Raw genomic sequence first — 20386 nt, 5'->3', positions numbered from 1 at the left:
TTCACCTTATCTGTGTCCCTCAGCTTCCATATCAATCTGTCCCTGACACTCTCCAATTCCTTACCAGTCTGTCCCTGACACTGTCCAATTCCATATCAATCTGTCCCTGACACTCTCCAATTCCTTACCAGTCTGTCCCTGACACTGTCCAATTCCATATCAATCTGTCCCTGACACTCTCCAATTCCTTCCCAGTCTGTCCCTGACACTCTGCAATTCCTTCCCAGTCTGTCCCTGACACTCTGCAATTCCATATCAATCTGTCCCTGACACTCTGCAATTTCTTACCAATCTGTCCCTGACACTCTCCATTTCCTTACCAATCTGTCCCTGACACTCTGCAATTCCTTCCCAGTCTGTCCCTGACACTCTGCAATTCCTTCCCAGTCTGTCCCTGACACTCTGCAATTCCATATCAATCTGTACTCATAACTTCACCCCCGCTCACCTATCGGTCTCCTTGCCTTAAATTGGATGCAGTTGATTTTACCGATCTTCCCATCTGCCTCATTGTGCCCACATCTGCTTGTCTACACAACTGATCCAAGCTTCCTGCCATGTTTGACTACACCTCCTCCAACCCAATATATCTACACCATCTCATTCTCTTGTCAAATTAGTCTGAACCCTCACCAAGAGCACATATGAGCCTTCCATCCAGAATGTTGGACTTGCTTGGGTTCGACTGCAATCCTTTCTGCTTCTATGGGATCTATCGTCCTCAGAAGGGGTCTCAATTATCCAAAACCCTAAAGCCTCCCCTTCTATACCATCCCAGTATTGATGCAGTCATCTGTCCTCCCAGTACTGTACTCAATAGCATACAGCACCAAAAATAATACTCATCTCTCCCTCTGTCTCTCCCCTTTCATTCCTCTATCACTTCCATCCACACTATCCTTCATCCCCCCTCTTCCTCCCATCCACTCTCTCTCCCTCCTGCTCCATTTCACTCTTCTATCTGTAATGTCTGTGCTTGTCTCCCTCAGTATTTTAAGTACAGATTGCAAGACGTGGATGATTCCAGCGCGGTACTGCCCTCCAATGGAACCTCTGCAATGAATGTTTCAGCCATGCCAAGGGAGAACCAGCTGCAGGGAAAGTTCGGCAACGTAATGACGTTGTGTGCAATGTTACCCATGCTCATCTTCAGCTGCCTCAACTCCCTCCTCCTGCCACGGTAGGTAGGCCTCAGACCACACCCCCTTGGAGTTTTAAAAACCAGCTCCCTTCTTACTTACTCATGACAGACTCTTGCTCCCTCCTCACTCACTCCTGACAGACTCTCGCTCCCTCTTCACTCACTCCTGACAGACTCTCGCTCCCTCTTCACTCACTCCTGACAGACTCTCGCTCTCTCCTCACTCACTCCTGACAGACTCTCGCTCCCTCCTCACTCAGTCCTGACAGACTCTCGCTCCCTCCTCACTCACTCTGACAGACACCAGCTCCCTCCTCACTCACTGACACCAGCTCCCTCCTCACTCACTGACACCAGCTCCCTCCTCACTCAATGACGCTAGCTCCCTCCTCACTCACTGACACCAGCTCCCTCCTCACTCGCTCACTGACACCAGCTCCCTCCTCACTCACTCACTGACACCAGCTCCCTCCTCACTCACTCACTCACACCAGCTCCCTCCTCACTCACTCACTCACTGACACCAGCTCCCTCCTCACTCAGTCACTGACACCAGCTCCCTCCTCACTCACTCTGACACCAGCTCCCTCCTCACTCACTCTGACACCAGCTCCCTCCTCACTCACTCCCTGCACCAGCTCCCTCCTAACTCACTCCCTGCACCAGCTCCCTCCTAACTCACTCCCTGCACCAGCTCCCTCCTCACTCAGTCACAGACACCAGCTCCCTCCTCACTCACTCTGACACCAGCTCCCTCCTCACTCACTCACTGACACCAGCTCCCTCCTCACTCACTCACTGACACCAGCTCCCTCTTCACTCACTCACTGACACCAGCTCCCTCCTCACTCACTCACTGACACCAGCTCCCTCCTCACTCACCGACACTAGCTCCCTCCTCACTCACTCACTGACACCAGCTCCCTCCTCACTCACTCTGACACCAGCTCCCTCCTCACTCACTCCCTGCACCAGCTCCCTCCTCACTCAGTCATTGACACTGGCTCCCTCCTCACTCACTCTGACACCAGCTCCCTCCTCACTCACTCCCTGCACCAGCTCCCTCCTCAATCAGTCACAGACACCAGCTCCCTCCTCACTCACTGACACCAGCTCTCTCCTCACTCACTGACACCAGCTCTCTCCTCACTCACTCACTGACACCAGCTCCCTCCTCACTCACGGACTGACACCAGCTCCCTCCTCACTCACGGACTGACACTAGCTCCCTCCTCACTCACTCACTCACTAACACCAGCTCCCTCGTCACTCACTCACTGACACCAGCTCCCTCGTCACACACTCACTGACACCAGCTCCCTCCTCACTCACTCGCTGACACCAGCTCCCTCCTGACTCACTCTGACAGACACCAGCTCCCTCCTCACTCACTGACACCAGCTCCCTCCTCACTCACTCACTGACACCAGCTCCCTCCTCACTCACTCACTGACACCAGCTCCCTCCTCACTCACTGACACCACCTCCCTCCTCACTCACTGACACCAGCTCTCTCCTCACTCACTCACTGACACCAGCTATCTCCTCACTCACTCACTGACACCAGCTCCCTCCTCACTCACTCCCTGCACCAGCTCCCTCCTCAATCAGTCACAGACACCAGCTCCTTCCTCACTCACTGACACCAGCTCTCTCCTCACTCACTGACACCAGCTCTCTCCTCACTCACTCACTGACACCAGCTCCCTCCTCACTCACGGACTGACACCAGCTCCCTCCTCACTCACGGACTGACACCAACTCCCTCCTCACTCACTCACTCACTAACACCAGCTCCCTCGTCACTCACTCACTGACACCAGCTCCCTCGTCACACACTCACTGACACCAGCTCCCTCCTCACTCACTCGCTGACACCAGCTCCCTCCTGACTCACTCTGACAGACACCAGCTCCCTCCTCACTCACTGACACCAGCTCCCTCCTCACTCACTGACACCAGCTCCCTCCTCACTCACTGACACCAGCTCTCTCCTCACTCACTCACTGACACCAGCTCTCTCCTCACTCACGGACTGACACCAGCTCCCTCCTCACTCACGGACTGACACCAGCTCCCTCCTCACTCAGTGACACCAGCTCCCTCCTCACTCACTCACTGACACCAGCTCCCTCCTCACTCACTCACTCACTGACACCAGCTCCCTCCTCACTCACTCACTGACACCAGCTCCCTCATCACACACTCACTGACACCAGCTCCCTCCTCACTCACTCACTGACACCAGCTCCCTCCTCACTCGCTGACACCAGCTCCCTCCTGACTCACTCTGACAGACACCAGCTCCCTCCTCACTCACTGACACCAGCTCCCTCCTCAGTCACTGACACTAGCTCCCTCCTCACTCACTCATTGACACCAGCTCCCTCCTCACTCACTGACACCAGCTCCCTCCTCACTCACTCTAACAGATACCAGCTCCCTCCTCACTCACTCTGACAGACACCAGCTCCCTCCTCACTCACTCACTGACACCAGCTCCCTCCTCACTCACTCTGACACCAGCTCCCTCCTCATTCACTCACTGACACCAGCTGCCTCATCAGTCACTGACACCAGCTCCCTCCTCATTCACTCACTGACACCAGCTCCCTCACTCACTCACTGACACCATCTCCCTCCTCACTCACTGACACCAGCTCCCTCCTCACTCACTGACACCAGTTCCCTCCTCACTCACTGACACCAGTTCCCTCCTCACTCACTCACTGACACCAGCTCCCTCCTCACTCAGTGACACCAGCTCCCTCCTCACTCACTCACTGACACCAGCTCCCTCCTCACTCACTGACACCAGCTCCCTCCTCACTCACTGACACCAGCTCCCTCCTCATTCACTGACACCAGCTCCCTCGTCACTCACTCACTGACACCAGCTCCCTCCTCACTCACTCACTGACACCAGCTCCCCCGTCACTCACAGACACCAGCTCCCTCCTCACTCACTCTGACAGACACCAGCTCCCTCCTCACTCACTGACACCAGCTCCCTCCTCACTCAATGTCGGTAGCTCCCTCCTCACTCACTCTGACAGACAACTGCTCCCTCCTCACTCACTCACTGACAGCAGCTCCCTCCTCACTCACTCACTCACTGACACCAGCTCCCTCCTCACTCACTCACTGACACCAGCTCCCTCCTCACTCACTCTGACACCAGCTCCCTCCTCACTCACTCCCTGCACCAGCTCCCTCCTCACTCACTCCCTGCACCAGCTCCCTCCTCACTCACTCTGACACCAGCTCCCTCCTCACTCACACACTGCACCAGCTCCCTCCTCACTCAGTCATTGATACTGGCTCCCTCCTCACTCACTCTGACACCAGCTCCCTCCTCACTCACTCCCTGCACCAGCTCCCTCCTCACTCAGTCACAGACACCAGCTCCCTCCTCACTCACTCTGAAACCAGCTCCCTCCTCACTCACTCTGACACCAGCTCCCTCCTCACTCACTCCCTGCACCAGCTCCCTCCTCACTCACTCACTGACACCAGCTCCCTCTTCACTCACGGACTGACACCAGCTCCTTCCTCACTCACTCACTGACACCAGCTCCCTCCTCACTCACTCACTGACAACAGCTCCCTCCTCACTCACGGACTGACACCAGCTCCTTCCTCACTCACTCACTGACACCAGCTCTCTCCTCACTCACTGACACCAGCTCCCTCCTCACTCTGTCACTGACACCAGCTCCCTCCTCACTCAGTCATTGATACTGGCTCCCTCCTCACTCACTCTGACACCAGCTCCCTCCTCACTCACTCCCTGCACCAGCTCCCTCCTCACTCAGTCACAGACACCAGCTCCCTCCTCACTCACTCTGACACCAGCTCCCTCCTCACTCACTCTGACACCAGCTCCCTCCTCACTCACTCCCTGCACCAGCTCCCTCCTCACTCACTCACTGACACCAGCTCCCTCTTCACTCACGGACTGACACCAGCTCCTTCCTCACTCACTCACTGACACCAGCTCCCTCCTCACTCACTCACTGACAACAGCTCCCTCCTCACTCACGGACTGACACCAGCTCCTTCCTCACTCACTCACTGACACCAGCTCTCTCCTCACTCACTGACACCAGCTCCCTCCTCACTCTGTCACTGACACCAGCTCCCTCCTCACTCAGTCACTGACACCAGCTCCCTCCTCACTCACTCTGACACCAGCTCCCTCCTCACTCACTCCCTGCACCAGCTCCCTCCTCACTCACTCACTCACTCACTGACACCAGCTCCCTCGTCACTCACTCACTGACACCAGCTCCCTCGTCACACACTCACTGACACCAGCTCCCTCCTCACTCACTCACTGACACCAGCTCCCTCCTCACTCGCTGACACCAGCTCCCTCCTGACTCACTCTGACAGACACCAGCTCCCTCCTCACTCACTGACACCATCTCCCTCCTCACTCACTGACACCAGCTTCCTCCTCACTCACTCACTGACACCAGCTCCCTCCTCAGTCACTGACACTAGCTCCCTCCTCACTCACTCACTGACACCAGCTCCCTCCTCACTCAGTCACTGACACCAGCTCCCTCCTCACTGACTGACACCAGCTCCCTCCTCACTCAGTCACTGACACCAGCTCCCTCCTCACTCACTCACTGACACCAGCTCCCTCCTCAGTCACTGACACTAGCTCCCTCCTCACTCACTCACTGACACCAGCTCCCTCCTCACTCACTGACACCAGCTCCCTCCTCACTCACTGACACCAGCTCCCTCCTCACTCACTGACACCAGCTTCCTCCTCACTCACTCACTGACACCAGATCCCTCATCACTCACTCACTGACACCAGCTCCCTCCTCAGTCACTGACACTAGCTCCCTCCTCACTCACTCACTGACACCAGCTCCCTCCTCACTCACTGACACCAGCTCCCTCCTCACTCACTCACTGACACCAGCTCCCTCCTCACTCACTCATTGACACCAGCTCCCTCGTCACTCACTCACTGACACCAGCTCCCTCGTCACACACTCACTGACACCAGCTCCCTCCTCACTCACTCGCTGACACCAGCTCCCTCCTGACTCACTCTGACAGACACTAGCTCCCTCGTCACTCACTGACACCAGCTCCCTCCTCACTCACTCTGACAGACAGCAGCTCCCTCCTCACTCACTCATTGACACAAGCTCCCTCCTCACTCACTGACACCAGCTCTCTCCTCACTCACGGACTGACACCAGCTCCTTCCTCACTCACTCACTGACACCAGCTCTCTCCTCACTCACGGACTGACACCAGCTCCCTCCTCACTCACTCACTGACACCAGCTCCCTCCTCACTCAGTGACACCAGCTCCCTCCTCACTCACTCACTGACACCAGCTCCCTCCTCACTCACTCACTCACTGACACCAGCTCCCTCGTCACTCACTCACTGACACCAGCTCCCTCGTCACACACTCACTGTCACCAGCTCCCTCCTCACTCACTCACTGACACCAGCTCCCTCCTCACTCACTCTGACAGACAGCAGCTCCCTCCTCACTCACTCATTGACACCAGCTCCCTCCTCACTCACTGACACCAGCTCCCTCCTCACTCACTCTAACAGATACCAGCTCCCTCCTCACTCACTCTGACAGACACCAGCTCCCTCCTCACTCACTCACTGACACCAGCTCCCTGCTCACTCACTCTGACACCAGCTCCCTCCTCATTCACTCACTGACACCAGCTCCCTCACTCACTCACTGACACCATCTCCCTCCTCACTCACTGACACCAGCTCCCTCCTCACTCACTGACACCAGTTCCCTCCTCACTCACTCACTGACACCAGCTCCCTCCTCACTCACTCACTGACACCAGCTCCCTCACTCACTCACTGACACCATCTCCCTCCTCACTCACTGACACCAGCTCCCTCCTCACTCACTGACACCAGTTCCCTCCTCACTCACTGACACCAGCTCCCTCCTCACTCACTCACTGACACCAGCTCCCTCGTCACTCACTGACACCAGCTCCCTCCTCACTCACTCAGTGACACCAGCTCCCTACTCACTCAGTGACACCAGCTCCCTCCTCACTCACTCACTGACACCAGCTCCCTCCTCACTCACTGACAGCAGCTCCCTCCTCACTCACTGACACCAGCTCCCTCCTCATTCACTGACACCAGCTCCCTCGTCACTCACTCACTGACACCAGCTCCCTCGTCACTCACTCACTGACACCAGCTCCCCCGTCACTCACAGACACCTGCTCCCCCGTCACTCACAGACACCAGCTCCCTCGTCACTCACTCTGACAGACACCAGCTCCCTCCTCACTCACTGACACCAGCTCCCTCCTCACTCAATGTCGGTAGCTCCCTCCTCACTGACTCTGACAGACACCAGCTCCCTCCTCACTCACTGACACCAGCTCCCTCCTCACTCACTCACTGACAGCAGCTCCCTCCTCACTCACTGACACCAGCTCCCTCCGCACTCACTCACTCACTGACACCAGCTCCCTCCTCACTCAGTCACTGACACCAGCTCCCTCCTCACTCACTGACACTAGCTCCTTCCTCACTGACTCACTGACACCAGCTCCCTCCTCACTCACTCACTCACTGACACCAGCTCCCTCCTCACTCACTCTGACACCAGCTCCCTCCTCATTCACTCCCTGCACCAGCTCCCTCCTCACTCAGTCACAGACACCAGCTCCCTCCTCACTCACTCTGACACCAGCTCCCTCCTCACTCACTCCCTGCACCAGCTCCCTCCTCACTCAGTCACAGACACCAGCTCCCTCTTCACTCACTCACTGACACCAGCTCCCTCCTCAATCACTGACACCAGCTCCCTCGTCACTCACTCACTGACACCAGCTCCCTCCTCACTCACTCACTGACACCAGCTCCCCCGTCACTCACAGACACCTGCTCCCCCGTCACTCACTGACACCAGCTTCCTCCTCACTCACTCACTGACACCAGATCCCTCATCACTCACTCACTGACACCAGCTCCCTCGTCACTCACTCACTGACACCAGCTCCCTCCTCACTCACTCACTGACACCAGCTCCCTCCTCACTCACTGACACCAGCTCCCTCCTCACTCACTGACACCAGCTTCCTCCTCACTCACTCACTGACACCAGATCCCTCATCACTCACTCACTGACACCAGCTCCCTCCTCAGTCACTCACTGACACCAGCTCCCTCCTCACTCACTGACACCAGCTCCCTCCTCACTCACTCACTGACACCAGCTCCCTCGTCACTCACTCACTGACACCAGCTCCCTCGTCACACACTCACTGACACCAGCTCCCTCCTCACTCACTCACTGACACCAGCTCCCTCCTCACTCACTCGCTGACACCAGCTCCCTCCTGACTCACTCTGACAGACACCAGCTCCCTCCTCACTCACTGACACCAGCTCCCTCCTCACTCACTGACACTAGCTCCTTCCTCACTGACTCACTGACACCAGCTCCCTCCTCACTCACTCACTCACTGACACCAGCTCCCTCCTCACTCACTCTGACACCAGCTCCCTCCTCATTCACTCCCTGCACCAGCTCCCTCCTCACTCAGTCACAGACACCAGCTCCCTCCTCACTCACTCTGACACCAGCTCCCTCCTCACTCACTCCCTGCACCAGCTCCCTCCTCACTCAGTCACAGACACCAGCTCCCTCTTCACTCACTCACTGACACCAGCTCCCTCCTCAATCACTGACACCAGCTCCCTCGTCACTCACTCACTGACACCAGCTCCCTCCTCACTCACTCACTGACACCAGCTCCCCCGTCACTCACAGACACCTGCTCCCCCGTCACTCACTGACACCAGCTTCCTCCTCACTCACTCACTGACACCAGATCCCTCATCACTCACTCACTGACACCAGCTCCCTCGTCACTCACTCACTGACACCAGCTCCCTCCTCACTCACTCACTGACACCAGCTCCCTCCTCACTCACTGACACCAGCTCCCTCCTCACTCACTCACACCAGCTTCCTCCTCATTCACTGACACCAGCTCCCTCGTCACTCACTCACTGACACCAGCTCCCTCGTCACTCACTCACTGACACCAGCTCCCCCGTCACTCACAGACACCTGCTCCCCCGTCACTCACAGACACCAGCTCCCTCGTCACTCACTCTGACAGACACCAGCTCCCTCCTCACTCACTGACACCAGCTCCCTCCTCACTCAATGTCGGTAGCTCCCTCCTCACTGACTCTGACAGACACCAGCTCCCTCCTCACTCACTGACACCAGCTCCCTCCTCACTCACTCACTGACAGCAGCTCCCTCCTCACTCACTGACACCAGCTCCCTCCGCACTCACTCACTCACTGACACCAGCTCCCTCCTCACTCAGTCACTGACACCAGCTCCCTCCTCACTCACTGACACTAGCTCCTTCCTCACTGACTCACTGACACCAGCTCCCTCCTCACTCACTCACTCACTGACACCAGCTCCCTCCTCACTCACTCTGACACCAGCTCCCTCCTCATTCACTCCCTGCACCAGCTCCCTCCTCACTCAGTCACAGACACCAGCTCCCTCTTCACTCACTCTGACACCAGCTCCCTCCTCAATCACTGACACCAGCTCCCTCGTCACTCACTCACTGACACCAGCTCCCTCCTCACTCACTCACTGACACCAGCTCCCCCGTCACTCACGGACACCTGCTCCCCCGTCACTCACTGACACCAGCTTCCTCCTCACTCACTCACTGACACCAGATCCCTCATCACTCACTCACTGACACCAGCTCCCTCGTCACTCACTCACTGACACCAGCTCCCTCCTCACTCACTCACTGACACCAGCTCCCTCCTCACTCACTGACACTAGCTCCTTCCTCACTGACTCACTGACACCAGCTTCCTCCTCACTCACTCACTCACTGACACCAGCTCCCTCATCACTCACTCTGACACCAGCTCCCTCCTCATTCACTCCCTGCACCAGCTCCCTCCTCACTCAGTCACGTGCACCAGCTCCCTCTTCACTCACTCACTGACACCAGCTCCCTCCTCAATCACTGACACCAGCTCCCTCGTCACTCACTCACTGACACCAGCTCCCTCCTCACTCACTCACTGACACCAGCTCCCCCGTCACTCACAGACACCTGCTCCCCCGTCACTCACTGACACCAGCTTCCTCCTCACTCACTCACTGACACCAGATCCCTCATCACTCACTCACTGACACCAGCTCCCTCGTCACTCACTCACTGACACCAGCTCCCTCCTCACTCACTCACTGACACCAGCTCCCTCCTCACTCACTGACACCAGCTCCCTCCTCACTCACTGACACCAGCTTCCTCCTCACTCACTCACTGACACCAGATCCCTCATCACTCACTCACTGACACCAGCTCCCTCCTCAGTCACTGACACTAGCTCCCTCCTCACTCACTCACTGACACCAGCTCCCTCCTCACTCACTGACACCAGCTCCCTCCTCACTCACTCACTGACACCAGCTCCCTCCTCACTCACTCACTGACACCAGCTCCCTCATCACTCACTCACTGACACCAGCTCCCTCGTCACACACTCACTGACACCAGCTCCCTCCTCACTCACTCGCTGACACCAGCTCCCTCCTGACTCACTCTGACAGACACCAGCTCCCTCCTCACTCACTGACACCAGCTCCCTCCTCACTCACTGACACTAGCTCCTTCCTCACTGACTCACTGACACCAGCTCCCTCCTCACTCACTCACTCACTGACACCAGCTCCCTCCTCACTCACTCTGACACCAGCTCCCTCCTCATTCACTCCCTGCACCAGCTCCCTCCTCACTCAGTCACAGACACCAGCTCCCTCCTCACTCACTCTGACACCAGCTCCCTCCTCACTCACTCCCTGCACCAGCTCCCTCCTCACTCAGTCACAGACACCAGCTCCCTCTTCACTCACTCACTGACACCAGCTCCCTCCTCAATCACTGACACCAGCTCCCTCGTCACTCACTCACTGACACCAGCTCCCTCCTCACTCACTCACTGACACCAGCTCCCCCGTCACTCACAGACACCTGCTCCCCCGTCACTCACAGACACCAGCTCCCTCGTCACTCACTCTGACAGACACCAGCTCCCTCCTCACTCAATGTCGGTAGCTCCCTCCTCACTCACTCTGACAGACACCAGCTTCCTCCTCACTCACTGACACCAGCTCCCTCCTCACCAACTGACACCAGCTCCCTCCTCACTCACTCACTGACACCAGCTCCCTCCTCACTCACTCACTGACACCAGCTCCCTCCTGACTCACTGACACCAGATCCCTCCTCACTCACTGACACCAGCTCCCTCCTCACTCACTGACACCAACTCCCTCCTCACTCACTGACACCAACTCCCTCCTCACTCACTGACACCAACTGCCTCCTCACTCATTGACATCAGCTCCCTCCTCACTCACTGACACCAGCTCCCTCCTCACTCACTCACTGACACCGGCTCCCTCCTCACTCAGTCACTGACACCAGCTCCCTCCTCACTCACTCACTGACACCAGCTCCCTCCTCACTCACTCACTGACACCAGCTCCCTCCTCACTCACTCACTGACACCAGCTCCCTCCTCACTCACGGACTGACACCAGCTCCCTCCTCACTCACTCACTCACTGACACCAGCTCCCTCCTGACTCACTCTGACAGACACCAGCTCCCTCCTCACTCACTGACACCAGCTCCCTCCTCACTCACTCTGACAGACAGCAGATCCCTCCTCACTCACTCATTGACACCAGCTCCCTCCTCACTCACTGACACCAGCTCCCTCCTCACTCACTCACTGACACCAGCTCTCTCCTCACTCACGGACTGACACCAGCTCCCTCCTCACTCACTCACTGACACCAGCTCCCTCCTCACTCAGTGACACCAGCTCCCTCCTCACTCACTCACTGACACCAGCTCCCTCCTCACTCAGTGACACCAGCTCCCTCCTCACTCACTCACTGACACCAGCTCCCTCCTCACTCACTCACTCACTGACACCAGCTCCCTCATCAGTCACTCACTGACACCAGCTCCCTCGTCACACACTCACTGACACCAGCTCCCTCCTCACTCACTCACTGACACCGGCTCCCTCCTCACTCGCTGACACCAGCTCCCTCCTGACTGACAGACACCAGCTCCCTCCTCACTCACTGACACCAGCTCCCTCCTCACTCACTCTGACAGACAGCAGCTCCCTCCTCACTCACTGACACCAGCTCCCTCCTCACTCACTCACTGACACCAGCTCTCTCCTCACTCACGGACTGACACCAGCTCCCTCCTCACTCACTCACTGACACCAGCTCCCTCCTCACTCACTGACACCAGCTCCCTCCTCACTCAATGACACCAGCTCTCTCCTCACTCACTCACTGACACCAGCTCTCTCCTCACTCACTCACTGACACCAGCTCCCTCCTCACTCACGGACTGACACCAGCTCCCTCCTCACTCACGGACTGACACCAGCTCCCTCCTCACTCAGTGACACCAGCTCCCTCCTCACTCACTGTCTCACTGACACCAGCTCCCTCCTCACTCACTCACTCACTGACACCAGCTCCCTCATCACTCACTCACTGACACCAGCTCCCTCGTCACACACTCACTGACACCAGCTCCCTCCTAACTCACTCACTGACACCAGCTCCCTCCTCACTCGCTGACACCAGCTCCCTCCTGACTCACTCTGACAGACACCAGCTCCCTCCTCACTCACTGACACCAGCTCCCTCCTCAGTCACTGACACTAGCTCCCTCCTGACTTACTCATTGACACCAGCTCCCTCCTCACTCACTGACACCAGCTCCCTCGTCACTCACTGACACCAGCTCCCTCCTCACTCACTCACTGACACCAGCTCCCTCCTCACTCACTCTGACACCAGCTCCCTCCTCATTCACTCACTGACACCAGCTGCCTCGTCAGTCACTGACACCAGCTCCCTCCTCATTTACTCACTGACACCAGCTCCCTCAGTCACTCACTGACACCATCTCCCTCCTCACTCACTGACACCAGCTCCCACCTCACTTACTCACTGACACCAGCTCCCTCCTCACTCAGTGACACCAGCTCCCTCCTCACTCACTCACTGACACCAGCTCCCTCCTCACTCACTGACACCAGCTCTCTCCTCATTCACTGACACCAGCTCCCTCCTCACTCACTGACACCAGCTCCCTCCTCACTCACTCACTGACACCAGCTCCCCCGTCACTCACTCACTGACACCAGCTCCCCCGTCACTCACAGACACCAGCTCCCTCGTCACTCACTCTGACAGACACCAGCTCCCTCGTCACTCACTCTGACAGACACCAGCTCCCGCCTCACTCACTGACACCAGCTCCCTCCTCACTCACTCACTGACAGCAGCTCCCTCCTCACTCACTGACACCAGCTCCCTCCTCACTCACTCACTCACTGACACCAGCTCCCTCCTCACTCACTCACTCACTGACACCAGCTCCCTCCTCACTCAGTCACTGACACCAGCTCCCTCCTCACTCACTGACACTAGCTCCTTCCTCACTCACTCACTGACACCAGCTCCCTCCTCACTCACTCTGACACCATCTCCCTCCTCACTCAGTCACAGACACCAGCTCCCTCCTCACTGACTCTGACACCAGCTCCCTCCTAACTCACTCCCTGCACCAGCTCCCTCCTCACTCAGTCATTGGTACTGGCTCCCTCCTCACTCACTCTGACACCAGCTCCCTCCTCACTCACTCCCTGCACCAGCTCCCTCCTCACTCAGTCACAGACACCAGCTCCCTCCTCACTCACTCTGACACCAGCTCCCTCCTCACTCACTCTGACACCAGCTCCCTCCTCACTCACTCCCTGCACCAGCTCCCTCCTCACTCACTCACTGACACCAGCTCCCTCTTCACTCACTCACTGACAGCAGCTCCCTCCTCAATCACTGACACCAGCTCCCTCCTCACTCACTCACTGACAACAGCTCCCTCCTCACTCACGGACTGACACCAGCTCCTTCCTCACTCACTCACTGACACCAGCTCCCTCCTCACTCAGTCACTGACACCAGCTCCCTCCTCACTGTGTCACTGACACCAGCTCCCTCCTCACTCAGTCACTGACACCAGCTCCCTCCTCACTCACTCTGACACCAGCTCCCTCCTCACTCACTCTGACACCAGCTCCCTCCTCACTCACTCCCTGCACCAGCTCCCTCCTCACTCAGTGACACCAGCTCCCTCCTCACTCACTCACTGACACCAGCTCCCTCCTCACTCACTCACTGGCACCAGCTCCCTCCTCACTCACTCACTGACAGCAGCTCCCTCCTCACTCACTCACTCACTGACACCAGCTCCCTCGTCACTCACTCACTGACACCAGCTCCCTCGTCACACACTCACTGACACCAGCTCCCTCCTCACTCACTCACTGACACCAGCTCCCTCCTCACTCGCTGACACCAGCTCCCTCCTGACTCACTCTGACAGACACCAGCTCCCTCCTCACTTACTGACACCAGCTCCCTCCTCACTCACTCTGACAGACAGCAGCTCCCTCCTCACTCACTCATTGACACCAGCTCCCTCCTCACTCACTGACACCAGCTCCCTCCTCACTCACTGACACCAGCTCCCTCCTCACTCACTCTAACAGATACCAGCTCCCTCCTCACTCACTCTGACAGACACCAGCTCCCTCCTCACTCACTCACTGACACCAGCTCCCTGCCTACTCACTGACACCAGCTCCCTCCTCATTCACTCACTGACACCAGCTACCTCACTCACTCACTGACACCATCTCCCTCCTCACTCACTGACACCAGCTCCCTCCTCACTCACTGACACCAGTTCCCTCCTCACTCACTCACTGACACCAGCTCCCTCCTCACTCACTCACTGACACCAGCTCCCTCACTCACTCACTGACACCATCTCCCTCCTCACTCACTGACACCAGCTCCCTCCTCACTCACTGACACCAGTTCCCTCCTCACTCACTGACACCAGCTCCCTCCTCACTCACTCACTGACACCAGCTCCCTCGTCACTCACTGACACCAGCTCCCTCCTCACTCACTCAGTGACACCAGCTCCCTCCTCACTCACTGACACCAGCTCCCTCCTCACTCACTGACACCAGCTCCCTCGTCACTCACTCACTGACACCAGCTCCCCCGTCACTCACAGACACCTGCTCCCCCGTCACTCACAGACACCAGCTCCCTCGTCACTCACTCTGACAGACACCAGCTCCCTCCTCACTCACTGACACCAGCTCCCTCCTCACTCAATGTCGGTAGCTCCCTCCTCACTCACTCTGACAGACACCAGCTCCCTCCTCACTCACTGACACCAGCTCCCTCCTCACTCACTCACTGACAGCAGCTCCCTCCTCACTCACTGACACCAGCTCCCTCCTCACTCACTCACTCACTGACACCAGCTCCCTCCTCACTCAGTCACTGACACCAGCTCCCTCCTCACTCACTGACACTAGCTCCTTCCTCACTGACTCACTGACACCAGCTCCCTCCTCACTCACTCACTCACTGACACCAGCTCCCTCCTCACTCACTCTGACACCAGCTCCCTCCTCATTCACTCCCTGCACCAGCTCCCTCCTCACTCAGTCACAGACACCAGCTCCCTCCTCACTCACTCTGACACCAGCTCCCTCCTCACTCACTCCCTGCACCAGCTCCCTCCTCACTCAGTCACAGACACCAGCTCCCTCTTCACTCACTCACTGACACCAGCTCCCTCCTCAATCACTGACACCAGCTCCCTCGTCACTCACTCACTGACACCAGCTCCCTCCTCACTCACTCACTGACACCAGCTCCCCCGTCACTCACAGACACCTGCTCCCCCGTCACTCGCAGACACCAGCTCCCTCGTCACTCACTCTGACAGACACCAGCTCCCTCCTCACTCAATGTCGGTAGCTCCCTCCTCACTCACTCTGACAGACACCAGCTCCCTCCTCACTCACTGACACCAGCTCCCTCCTCACCAACTGACACCAGCTCCCTCCTCACTCACTCACTGACACCAGCTCCCTCCTCACTCACTCACTGACACCAGCTCCCTCCTGACTCACTCACTGACACCAGATCCCTCCTCACTCACTGACACCAGCTCCCTCCTCACTCACTGACACCAACTCCCTCCTCACTCACTGACACCAACTCCCTCCTCACTCACTGACACCAACTGCCTCCTCACTCATTGACATCAGCTCCCTCCTCACTCACTGACACCAGCTCCCTCCTCACTCACTCACTGACACCGGCTCCCTCCTCACTCAGTCACTGACACCGGCTCCCTCCTCACTCAGTCACTGACACCGGCTCCCTCCTCACTCACTCACTGACACCGGCTCCCTCCTCACTCACTCACTGACACCGGCTCCCTCCTCACTCACTCACTGACACCAGCTCCCTCCTCACTCACGGACTGACACCAGCTCCCTCCTCACTCACTCACTCACTGACACCAGCTCCCTCCTGACTCACTCTGACAGACACCAGCTCCCTCCTCACTCACTGACACCAGCTCCCTCCTCACTCACTCTGACAGACAGCAGATCCCTCCTCACTCACTCATTGACACCAGCTCCCTCCTCACTCACTGACACCAGCTCCCTCCTCACTCACTCACTGACACCAGCTCTCTCCTCACTCACGGACTGACACCAGCTCCCTCCTGACTGACAGACACCAGCTCCCTCCTCACTCAGTGACACCAGCTCCCTCCTCACTCACTCACTGACACCAGCTCCCTCCTCACTCAGTGACACCAGCTCCCTCCTCACTCACTCACTGACACCAGCTCCCTCCTCACTCACTCACTCACTGACACCAGCTCCCTCGTCAGTCACTCACTGACACCAGCTCCCTCGTCACACACTCACTGACACCAGCTCCCTCCTCACTCACTCACTGACACCGGCTCCCTCCTCACTCGCTGACACCAGCTCCCTCCTGACTGACAGACACCAGCTCCCTCCTCACTCACTGACACCAGCTCCCTCCTCACTCACTCTGACAGACAGCAGCTCCCTCCTCACTCACTGACACCAGCTCCCTCCTCACTCACTCACTGACACCAGCTCTCTCCTCACTCACGGACCGACACCAGCTCCCTCCTCACTCACTCACTGACACCAGCTCCCTCCTCACTCACGGACTGACACCAGCTCCCTCCTCACTCACTCACTGACACCAGCTCCCTCCTCACTCACTGACACCAGCTCCCTCCTCACTCAATGACACCAGCTCTCTCCTCACTCACTCACTGACACCAGCTCTCTCCTCACTCACTCACTGACACCAGCTCCCTCCTCACTCACGGACTGACACCAGCTCCCTCCTCACTCACGGACTGACACCAGCTCCCTCCTCACTCAGTGACACCAGCTCCCTCCTCACTCACTCACTGACACCAGCTCCCTCCTCACTCAGTGACACCAGCTCCCTCCTCACTCACTCTCTCACTGACACCAGCTCCCTCCTCACTCACTCACTCACTGACACCAGCTCCCTCATCACTCACTCACTGACACCAGCTCCCTCGTCACACACTCACTGACACCAGCTCCCTCCTCACTCACTCACTGACACCAGCTCCCTCCTCACTCGCTGACACCAGCTCCCTCCTGACTCACTCTGACAGACACCAGCCCCCTCCTCACTCACTGACCCCAGCTCCCTCCTCAGTCACTGACACTAGCTCCCTCCTCACTCACTCATTGACACCAGCTCCCTCTTCACTCACTGACACCAGCTCCCTCGTCACTCACTGACACCAGCTCCCTCCTCACTCACTCACTGACACCAGCTCCCTCCTCACTCACTCTGACACCAGCTCCCTCCTCATTCACTCACTGACACCAGCTGCCTCGTCAGTCACTGACACCAGCTCCCTCCTCATTTACTCACTGACACCAGCTCCCTCACTCACTCACTGACACCATCTCCCTCCTCACTCACTGACACCAGCTCCCTCCTCACTTACTCACTGACACCAGCTCCCTCCTCACTCAGTGACACCAGCTCCCTCCTCACTCACTCACTGACACCAGCTCCCTACTCACTCACTGACACCAGCTCCCTCCTCATTCACTGACACCAGCTCCCTCCTCACTCACTGACACCAGCTCCCTCCTCACTCACTCACTGACACCAGCTCCCCCGTCACTCACTCACTGACACCAGCTCCCCCGTCACTCACAGACACCAGCTCCCTCGTCACTCACTCTGACAGACACCAGCTCCCTCGTCACTCTCTCTGACAGACACCAGCTCCCTCCTCACTCACTGACACCAGCTCCCTCCTCACTCACTCACTGACAGCAGCTTCCTCCTCACTCACTGACACCAGCTCCCTCCTCACTCACTCACTCACTGACACCAGCTCCCTCCTCACTGACTCACTCACTGACACCAGCTCCCTCCTCACTCAGTCACTGACACCAGCTCCCTCCTCACTCACTGACACTAGCTCCTTCTTCACTCACTCACTGACACCAGCTCCCTCCTCACTCACTCTGACACCATCTCCCTCCTCACTCAGTCACAGACACCAGCTCCCTCCTCACTCACTCTGACACCAGCTCCCTCCTAACTCACTCCCTGCACTAGCTCCCTCCTCACTCAGTCATTGGTACTGGCTCCCTCCTCACTCACTCTGACACCAGCTCCCTCCTCACTCACTCCCTGCACCAGCTCCCTCCTCACTCAGTCACAGACACCAGCTCCCTCCTCACTCACTCTGACACCAGCTCCCTCCTCACTCACTCTGACACCAGCTCCCTCCTCACTCACTCCCTGCACCAGCTCCCTCCTCACTCACTCACTGACACCAGCTCCCTCTTCACTCACTCACTGACAGCAGCTCCCTCCTCAATCACTGACACCAGCTCCCTCCTCACTCACTCACTGACAACAGCTCCCTCCTCACTCACGGACTGACACCAGCTCCTTCCTCACTCACTCACTGACACCAGCTCCCTCCTCACTCAGTCACTGACACCAGCTCCCTCCTCACTCTGTCACTGACACCAGCTCCCTCCTCACTCAGTCACTGACACCAGCTCCCTCCTCACTCACTCTGACACCAGCTCCCTCCTCACTCACTCACTGACACCAGCTCCCTCCTCACTCACTCTGACACCAGCTCCCTCCTCACTCACTCTGACACCAGCTCCCTCCTCACTCACTCCCTGCACCAGCTCCCTCCTCACTCAGTCACTGACACCAGCTCCCTCCTCACTCACTCTGACACCAGCTCCCTCCTCACTCACTCCCTGCACCAGCTCCCTCCTCACTCACTCACTGACACCAGCTCCCTCCTCACTCACTCACTCACTGACACCAGCTCCCTCGTCACTCACTCACTGACACCAGCTCCCTCGTCACACACTCACTGACACCAGCTCCCTCCTCACTCACTCACTGACACCAGCTCCCTCCTGACTCACTCTGACAGACACCAGCTCCCTCCTCACTCACTGACACCAGCTTCCTCCTCACTCACTCACTGACACCAGCTCCCTCCTCAGTCACTGACACTAGCTCCCTCCTCACTCACTCACTGACACCAGCTCCCTCCTCACTCAGTCACTGACACCAGCTCCCTCCTCACTGACTGACACCAGCTCCCTCCTCACTGACTGACACCAGCTCCCTCCTCACTCAGTCACTGACACCAGCTCCCTCCTCACTCACGGACTGACACCAGCTCCCTCCTCACTCACTCACTGACACCAGCTTCCTCCTCACTCACTCACTGACACCAGCTCCCTCCTCACTCACTCACTGACACCAGCTCCCCCGTCACTCACTCACTGACACCAGCTCCCCCGTCACTCACAGACACCAGCTCCCTCGTCACTCACTCTGACAGACACCAGCTCCCTCGTCACTCTCTCTGACAGACACCAGCTCCCTCCTCACTCACTGACACCAGCTCCCTCCTCACTCACTCACTGACAGCAGCTTCCTCCTCACTCACTGACACCAGCTCCCTCCTCACTCACTCACTCACTGACACCAGCTCCCTCCTCACTCACTCACTCACTGACACCAGCTCCCTCCTCACTCAGTCACTGACACCAGCTCCCTCCTCACTCACTGACACTAGCTCCTTCTTCACTCACTCACTGACACCAGCTCCCTCCTCACTCACTCTGACACCATCTCCCTCCT

The 20386-nt window shown here is 57.8% G+C and overlaps 1 protein-coding gene across 10 annotated transcripts in view; it reads left to right on the top strand.

Moving 5' to 3' along the window:
- The window catches only part of LOC140191510 (equilibrative nucleoside transporter 1-like), a 116666-nt gene that overhangs the window by 46071 nt on the left and 50209 nt on the right, over positions 1 to 20386 (top strand). For 9 of the 10 annotated variants that reach the window (XM_072248976.1, XM_072248988.1, XM_072248973.1 and 6 more), the window contains exon 4: positions 990 to 1180. The exons of the other annotated variant lie outside the window; for it this stretch is intronic. In XM_072248976.1, the coding sequence (XP_072105077.1) occupies positions 990 to 1180 (191 nt within the window). The remainder of the gene's footprint in view (positions 1 to 989; positions 1181 to 20386) is intronic. 10 annotated transcript variants of the gene reach the window in all.

The sequence above is a fragment of the Mobula birostris genome, chromosome 2 (genome assembly GCF_030028105.1).
Source record: "Mobula birostris isolate sMobBir1 chromosome 2, sMobBir1.hap1, whole genome shotgun sequence".
Lineage (NCBI taxonomy): Eukaryota > Metazoa > Chordata > Chondrichthyes > Myliobatiformes > Myliobatidae > Mobula > Mobula birostris.
The sequence above is the reverse complement of the archived record's forward strand: the minus strand, read 5'-3'. Positions and strand labels throughout refer to the sequence as shown.